Raw genomic sequence first — 9,080 nt, 5'->3', positions numbered from 1 at the left:
AAAAAATAAGGGAGAATTATCGAGAGGTTTCTGGAAGGAATGCCAGAAAGTGATGAAAGACGATGGAGGGGGGACCGGACGGCGCATCCCATATTCGGTCATTCCGTGATAGTTCTTTAGTTTACGCGACAATAGATTATAGATTATTCACCATTCTATCTCTTAAAACAATTATACCAAAATCGGTTAACATCAATGTTAAGCGTTAATGATTAAGTCATTATTATTATTACCTTTTATATTTTATTCAAATTATAATAAAATAAATCTTACAATTGTAATAATACTAATTATACTAAGATAATCGCAAAAAAATATTTCTATCAATTATTCGGTTGTCTTTTATTTCTTATTGATTGTTTTGCAATATTTTTTTTGATAGCGTATTTATTAATAATATAAATGTTCCTTAGTTAACGAAGCCAAAAAAAACTATTGATTGTAGTTTTAATAATCGCATAAAATAAAAAGTTTTTTATGAATTGATAATTTTGTTCAAAATAAAAATAACACAAAATAAATATAGATTCGTACTATTTTATAAAAAATGATTTGTCATTTTGAGGTTTCATGAATATTTGCATAATTTTGTTGAATTGATCGATGATTTAAAAATTGTCGAGAACGTAAGAACCGACGTAAAGTACTTGTTAAGTTAAAACCACACTTCTACGTAGCGACCAGAGATAAAAAAATATTAGAACGTAGAACGGAAATTCAATTATCTCGTTATCTTTCTAGAATTAGATATTTTTGTTTACTTTATCCTGTTATATATGAGTCGTTTATTTTTAAAACTATGCGGGTCCACTTTTTTGTTCTTTTATATGAAAATATTAGATCCTATTACGACTATTAATAAGATTAATTTAGTTTTTCTAACTTTAGACCAATGTTATTTACAAATTAAATGGCTCGTATAAATATAATATTTATGTTTCAAATTTCATAAATTAAAATAAATTAATTAAATTATATATTAAAATAAAATAATAATAATAATAATAATAGTAAATTATTTATGAGAGATTATTATTATCCTTTTATGAATTCTTACACACACAGAAATGAATATTTTTATTAATAATATATAAATATAAATAGATATATTTAATTGTTTACAGCCTTTTTTAGTACATTAAATGTACTTGATTTTCTGTAATAGACTTATATAAACTTCATATAAACGATAATTTTCATATTAAAAAAATCAGATAAATACGTATTTACTGATGAATTATCGACATAATATAATCGATAAATTGTTGATAAATTATCAACAATAACTTCTTATAAAGAAATAACTTATTAACGATCAATCAATGAATATAAGAAGAAAATTAATTATATTCAATATTAAATTATTATATCATTCATATGTATTCATAAGCTAGATCACATTTGATTGCATGTGCAATAATCAATTACCGATTACGCAGGACATCTTACGGATCAATTTCCTTCAGGAATGAAATGGCGCATATTTATAATTGAATAGCTACAAAATATCTTTTTGTCCTCGAAATTAATTAATGGACAAAGTATATAATGCTTGAATATAAGCTTCAACGGAGATTCTCCGCAATTATTAATCGCTATAATATTTTCCATGCCACAAATTTCAATATCCTAGTTTCCTGAAACAACTACGTCATGCAAATCGCGTAAATGAAATCAGTGCATACGAAATACATCGAGTACGTTGCACGCGTGTACACATGGTCCTGCATATCATATATAATTGAAAACTATGAAAGTCAGAAATTAAGAATACAACAAATTACATGTTCATTATATTTATTTAAGAGAAGAAAAAGAAATTTTGTTTTAAATAATTTTAACGCGATGCATCAATCATTTGACACGCTACTAGATTAAGGTCAAGTTAAGCTGTTTTTATATTTTACATTTCATTATATTTACCAACTTGTACTTACGTTGATATACATGTAGTTGCGTATCTACGTGGTTACGTAATTTGATTTATTGATTTCTTTTAAAAGCGTAAGAAAAAAAAACTAAAATAAAATCTTTACGACCGAGTTCAAGATGTTCTTATTTAAAACGCGATCGATTACTATATTCGTGTTTTACGTAGTTTTTATTTTTTCGATACAACATGTTAACACGAATTTATGACAATTATTAATCCTGCGAGAGAGAGAGAGAGAGAGAGAGAGAGAGAGAGAGAGAGAGAGAGAGAAAGTTGAAAACTTTAAAAATGTAAAAGGAAAGAAAAATAAAAACAAATCATCAACTTTTTATAATTCAATTTCAATCGATTAATAGTATATTTGCAAGTTCGTATTATAGATAACTCTGATTTAATTGAAACATGTTTCAACACTGTGTACGATAAGGAACATTCGCAAAAATGTTCTATGTTGGATTTTCGTGTTAAAAAGAAGAAATGTAACTGACAGAAAACAACACTGTTGGATGCGTATAAAGTAGACAATGCAAACACACATATGCATCTTTAATTGTCCCACTTTTCAGAATACATGAAAATATCTAAAGAGCACACAAAATTGTTACTTCGATCTCGTTTCAGATTCAAATTTCTTAAAAGACAAGAAAATACTTGGAATCCACCAAAATAAAAAACACTCATTAGAACATCAAACTAATCATAACTGGGGTTCCGCAGGGTAGTATCCTCGGACCGATTTTTTACACCCTCTATACGTCAGACATACCAATAAACGCAAACTGTACAGTCTTAACATTTGCAAAAAAAAAAAAAGCATTATGCTTACCATAAACAAGGACCCGCAACAAGCAATTCAATCGTTACAAAAACAAATCAACTCTTTTGAAACATTATTACGTAATAGGAAGATCAAGATAAACTCTACCAAGTGTAAACATATCACGTTTACACTAAGGAAAAACCAAATATCGAAACTACAACTATATAATTTGTCTACGGACAAATTGTAAAGATGTATGGAGTTAATAAAAAAAAAAAGAAAAAAAAAGAAAAAAAAAGAAAAAAAATCGATATAACAATGACAGAATAAGATGAAAATAAAGTAACGCGATAAGCACTTTTTGTTTCTTGATTAGTTGTTAATCTTGAAAGTCGATGGAGATTTTCTCAACGTTTTTTATGCTCGTTACAATGCAGTGCTTTCTCAGAAGATCGATAGTGCAAGATACGTAACAGCAATCTTGAAATTAGCGTGCCTTTGTTTTTATTATAACTGATTCTTCATCAAATCAAATTTCTTAATACTATAAGGAGTACTATATATAAATCTCAGGTTCCATTTTCTAAAAATTTATTTCCTTTCACACATTTAGTGTTAATGATATAAATAATTGTATTTATTATTATAATTATCATGCAATACTTAAAAATATTTGAATTAATTTTAATTAAAAATATTTAAAAGCTGCACAAAGGCGACAGGCCCAGACGGTGTAGTCTTACTATCTAAACAAAACATATCTACAGGAAACGTTTTCTTTCTTCTTCGTTCCATGCTACAATCTCACACACACTCATACCATCACACATGCACTCCTTTGTGGAAAACTTAAACACTATGGTCACACACTTCTAAGATATTCTGTATCCCCACATATATATGTCATTACCCATTGTCGAGAATTTTTAGATTTCAATAAAATACCTACATAGATCCTTCCACAAAACTCTATACAAATACATGTAAACAAACACAATAAGAGTATTTTGTATTGCAAAGAAATTCTAAGTAAATTATCCTATTGTAGTATATCTACTTGAACTTGACAAGTTAATACTGCGGAAGAGAATGCGGCATCGCTCGGTTAACTGTAAGTTATGCTAATATAAGCAAATTATTTCTTTTTTATTCAATTGCAAATAAATTTCAATGTGTTCATTTTGACGTCGCATGTATACGAGTTAAACAAACCGAAAAATCTGTTATAATTCATTCCTGCATTCTCTTTTTTTTAACCTTTCTTTCATTTTCCTGCTCTTTTTCCTTCTCTTTTTCCTTCTCTTTTTCCTTCTCTTTTTCCTTCTCTTTTTCCTTCTCTTTTTCCTTCTCCTTCTCCTTCTCTTTCTCTTTCTCTTTCTTTCTCTGATTAACATCTTATCAAATAAAAATATAATTATAATAATACAGCAAGTGATGGTGAATAAATAAATGAATAATATTTAAACAAAAATTAATTCATTTTATGTTTCAGACTGTCTCAGTTAGTGTTAGTGTTTTAACATTGACATGCATATCGATAGACCGATGGTATGCCATTTGTTACCCATTGAAATTCAGATCTACTACAAAATGGGCAAAAATAGCTATTGTTATTATCTGGACAGTATCTTTCCTTTTTGGTAATAATCTCTTTTTTAACATTATTATACTACAACATTAAAATATTCATTTCATTGATATTACATTGATTAGACAAAGCTCGTATAAAATAATAAATAGTAATTAATCGTATATTTCGTTTTTTTGTTTGTTTACAGATATACCAGATATAATAGTTCTCCATACGGCGCCATCCGGAAGTAAAGTCAAAACGATAATTTACACACAATGCAAATCATCTTTAAGTCATAAAGATCAAACTTTGCTTTGGGCCATAAAGTTAACTCTTTTCTACATCGTACCATTAATTTTCATGACAATAGCTTATCGGCAAATAATACGTGTTCTATGGCGTAGCGATATTCCTGGACATAACCGTGAGTAACAAACATAAATACAAAAATCTGAATTAAAACAAAATACTAAATCTTACATTATATGAAAGGGTAAGAACCGAAATGATCTAGCAATAAGTAATGTATGAAGGACATAGTGCTTTATGCCACACACAAATGCTGTAAAAAATCCAAATATTTTATTTCCTAATTTTCACGAGGAGTTTGAGAATCAAAGTGATCTAATTGTAAGTCTAAATTTTGACGAAAATCAATCATTTTCATTTTTTTAGGTTTCATTTATTTCACACTCGGTTATCTAATCTTTTCTATGATTTAAATTCTTTTTGATTCTCATCGCCTCATATATACAGGGTGTTTCGAAATTTATGGGATCCATTTCAGAAGTTGGTTCAAAAGTATAAAATATTAAAAGTATTTACATTGATCATATTTTCGAGAAAATAGATGATATAATCTATCACGTTACTAGACTCACAAAGATAAATGGTATGAAACAAATACCATTTGTATGTGTGTATGTATATGTTGCAGTTTCCCGTAGAAGCTTTCAGATGGGTGAGATACCTTCCACCGGTGCTGGAAACCCCGAAGGTCAATTGAGATCTCGACGTAAAGCAGCTAAAATGCTGATAGCTATAGTTGTCACTTTCGCCATTTGCTACTTTCCAGTACATTTGTTCTCGATCCTAAAGTACGTTCAGAGAAACAAAGATAAAAATAAGAATAATAAAAAAAGATTAAAAAAACAACGAAGAATATTTTAAAAAGTAAAAAACAAATAAGATACTCATGCCAAATTCATTTCAATCACAAAATAGACATTTTGTGCAAGTATTTTTGTTTTTTTCGAACACGCCGTCAGAAAGTCTAGAGTTTTATAAAAGAAAAATTAAGAAATTGTAAAACTTTACCTTGGATTAATAACGAAAATTAATAACGAAAATTAATAACGAAAATTAATAACAATTTTCTATTAATTTAAGTAGTAAGATGGAAAAGCTTCTTGTCATATTTTTTGTAAAAATATCTTTTTCAGATATACCATGCTTTTACCGTCCGGCGAATGGTCTATTAAAGCGAGTTTGTTCGTTCATTGGCTTTGTTACGTCAACAGTGCAGCGAACCCCTTGATTTACAATTTTATGAGCGGTAATTAAAGAATATATTACTTAAGACTTTATATATATACTTCAACCTATTGAATATTCACGTTTAAACAATATCGCATTGTCTGATAATGCAAACAATATTTCTTATATAACATATACAATATATTTATATATATATATATATATATACAAAGCGTATATTTAATGATATGGGTAGTTGTTTAAAAACATTCTGTCTGCCTTACTAAAATACGGGATAAAGGTTCCCCTACGGCATCGTCTTTAATTGGCATTTTTTGTTCTCCGCGTTATTCGAGATAGCATATCCTTAACGAAAGATATCTCTCGATGGCCTCGTAAGATAATCTCTTATTAAAGGGGATGCACTTAAACGCGTCCTTCCTACAACATTGACACGAAAAAGAGAATCGATTTGACCATTTAGATCATCGAATTTTTACTATTTATTTGAAAACAAGAAAAAAAAACATCAGTAAATCCATAGTGCTATTATTGTATTATATAAAGATCATAAAAAGCATCTAAGGAATAGGGGACATTTTGTTCGTATATCAACGCAATTTTTTCATTGAATTTTATTTTTATTCGTAAAATAAACCGACAAGGAGTTTGATTTCTCATCATATATAAAAGATAGTTCACAAAGTTTTATTCATCTTCGATTCGTTATTGTCGTATTTAAAATATATCTTTTAATTCAAGAATCAGAAAAAGGGGTAAATAACATCAAATCTATTTTCCAAAATACGACTAATGTCAATTAATTTTATTCCTATTTTTTTTATTCTTAAACATCAATAAACTCGAACCCGTTCGATTCGTAATTATTGTTTGAAATATCATTTTTATTTTATAATAAATACAAAAAAGAGGTCTTTAGTTTTTAGTGCATTTATTACCTTTCTGAACATATCTGGGGTAGTGGTTTGTATTTTCACTTGATTATCTTTAAGTTCTTTTATTACATAGTTATTTTGTCCAGCTGTTTCGTTTAATAACTCGAGCAGAGGGTCGATGTATATTGGTGGTGGTTTTACTGCTTTTTTTTCTTCTACTTTTCCTGTAGTGTTTTGTGGTTCTGCTGAATCGTCGAGTAGATCATAAGAGTTGCTAATGGATATGTCTTGAAGCCATTTTGTTGGTAATGATGCGGAAGAGTTCTTATTGTTGTTTTTTGGTTCATCCATCTTGCGCTTTTTTCAACCCTGTAATTTGGTTGATTTAGCGGGAATCCAGTTTTGCGAATCTTCCGAATCTGTATCCATCTCACTTTCCATACACGAGTTTCTATTATCTATTTTCATTATTCTCTTTTCTGTACGAGCAAGGTTAGAGTATTGTTTTGTTTCCATCGACGGTTGACCTATTTCGGTATTAGCTCTTGTTCGAATAATATAACTGCTGCCGTTATTAACTATTTTAAGAGATGAAATGTGTTGTTAACTTCCATGGTCAAAGCTTTTTTACTATAGGCTTGAACAAGCGATTACCCGCAGTGTTACTTCACTAGGACACTGGTCACTTCACCCTTGTATATGTAAACCTAACGTACGTTATACTATAATTCAACGTATTTATTATTTAAATACTTGTATTCTCGGGAGCGGTAGATAAACACGTCCATATTTACTAACGATTGAACGAAGAATGAGAAGATATTTTGATTGTACTTTATAGGTAAGTTCCGGTACGAGTTTCAACATACTTTTCGAGATTGTTCTCCTGTGAGCAATGTCACCATGAAATTTTTCACGTAATGACTATCATTTTACGGTTTAATGCTAAATGCTACTGTGAGCCCTTTGTGTCCTCAGTAAAAAGGCTATCCTCCCGCGCAAACAAATTCCTAGATATCACAGTGGAAACAAATCTCGGTGAAACGATCACAAAGCAATAAAGGACGGTGCTAATCGTGAAGTCGATTATACTTAGGATGAGCTATATGAATAATTCTTTTAATTATTGGCCATTTTTGGTAAAATAGAATAATTGCTTTACATATAATAATAATTATGAGACTATAAAGATATATTTCCTTTAAACAAACCATGTAATAATTCGTATGGACAAAGTTTATAATGTACATATATCATTTTTCCATTCTTTTTATGTTTAAATACTGCAATGTTATAAAGATTATGTGTAATGTATATAAATAGTGCTTATATATATATTATACATTGTATCATATTATACATTTTAGAGATATAATAAATTTCTATTATATAAACGATAAAAAAATATAAATATATTATTTGTATTAAATGTGAGATATATTATAAATTATGTTATATATTAATTATATTATACGTGAGTCAGTTAAAAATTTCTGAACCTAACATCGAAACAATTTTTTGTTGATCAAACTCATTTGTAAAAACTATTTAATATTTCTTATTGGTAAACCTCAGAACTTTTCAACTCACCCTCGTATATTAATTACATTCATTTAAATTATATTATATTTTGTAATACAAATAATATTAATATTATTATTTATATATACTAATTTTTTATAACAATACCTCTACGACTTATAATTAAAGTAAATATATACATGTATATACGTATGTTAAAAAATGTAATTAAATGTACGTATACATGAGTACTCGTCTCGTATAAATCAATTTTATTCCATAAAATTCACTGTAACAAGTAATTAGAGTACTCCAACTAGTTATTGGCATTTATTGGAATATTTTAAATTGTCTTACTTTATTGAAAATTGACCAATAACTATCTGTAACGATAATACACATATAACTTACCCTTAGATTATCGGTTTAATGCTGGTCTTCGTCCATTCTGTTTTTTATTTTTAATATAAACAATTTTTCAGAGCTCAACAATTTTTTCGTTAAAAATCATTTCACTAAGTTAATAAAAAAAAGAATATTTTCTGACTAAAATTTCATTTCTTGCAGGTAAATTCAGGAGACAATTTAAACGGGCCTTTCCCTGTTTCAAGAAACACAAAAATCGTGCAAGACCAACTCGAATAGCAAATATTACGAGTTTTTTCGCGGCGAGATCTCGCGCAACAATTAAATCTCTACAAACCCCGACTAATAGTAATAACATTCAACGAAATACCGAGATCATACCATTGAGCGGATTCGCGATTAACGAACAACCGCGTACTAACGGTAAATCAGAATAAATTCTAATCTAATATAAATAATATAATGATCTCTCTCTCTCTCTCTCTCTCTCTCTCTCTCTCTCTCTCTCTCTCTCTCTCTCTTTCATTGTTTGAAGTGGAAAATGAATAAGCTAAT

At 28.5% G+C, this 9,080-nt stretch overlaps 1 protein-coding gene across 8 annotated transcripts in view; it reads left to right on the top strand.

Moving 5' to 3' along the window:
* Positions 1-9,071, top strand: part of LOC106787199 (orexin receptor type 2-like) — a 22,328-nt gene extending 13,257 nt beyond the window's left edge. For 7 of the 8 annotated variants that reach the window (XM_014749364.1, XM_014749362.1, XM_014749360.1 and 4 more), the window contains 5 exons: positions 4,186-4,333; positions 4,472-4,690; positions 5,204-5,363; positions 5,709-5,821; positions 8,727-9,071. In XM_014749364.1, the coding sequence (XP_014604850.1) occupies positions 4,186-4,333; positions 4,472-4,690; positions 5,204-5,363; positions 5,709-5,821; positions 8,727-8,962 (876 nt within the window). In that variant the 3' untranslated portion in view covers positions 8,963-9,071. Of the gene's footprint in view, positions 1-4,185; positions 4,334-4,471; positions 4,691-5,203; positions 5,364-5,708; positions 5,822-7,479; positions 7,940-8,726 lie in introns of those variants that run through there. The other variant, XM_014749365.1, reaches the window with a different exon arrangement.
* Positions 9,072-9,080: the final 9 nt, after the last annotated feature.

Source organism: Polistes canadensis, unplaced genomic scaffold (assembly GCF_001313835.1).
Source record: "Polistes canadensis isolate GaletaPanama2010 unplaced genomic scaffold, ASM131383v1 scaffold_95, whole genome shotgun sequence".
NCBI classification, from domain to species: domain Eukaryota; kingdom Metazoa; phylum Arthropoda; class Insecta; order Hymenoptera; family Vespidae; genus Polistes; species Polistes canadensis.
Note: the sequence above shows the minus strand (reverse complement) of the source record. Positions and strands in the feature narration are given on the sequence as shown.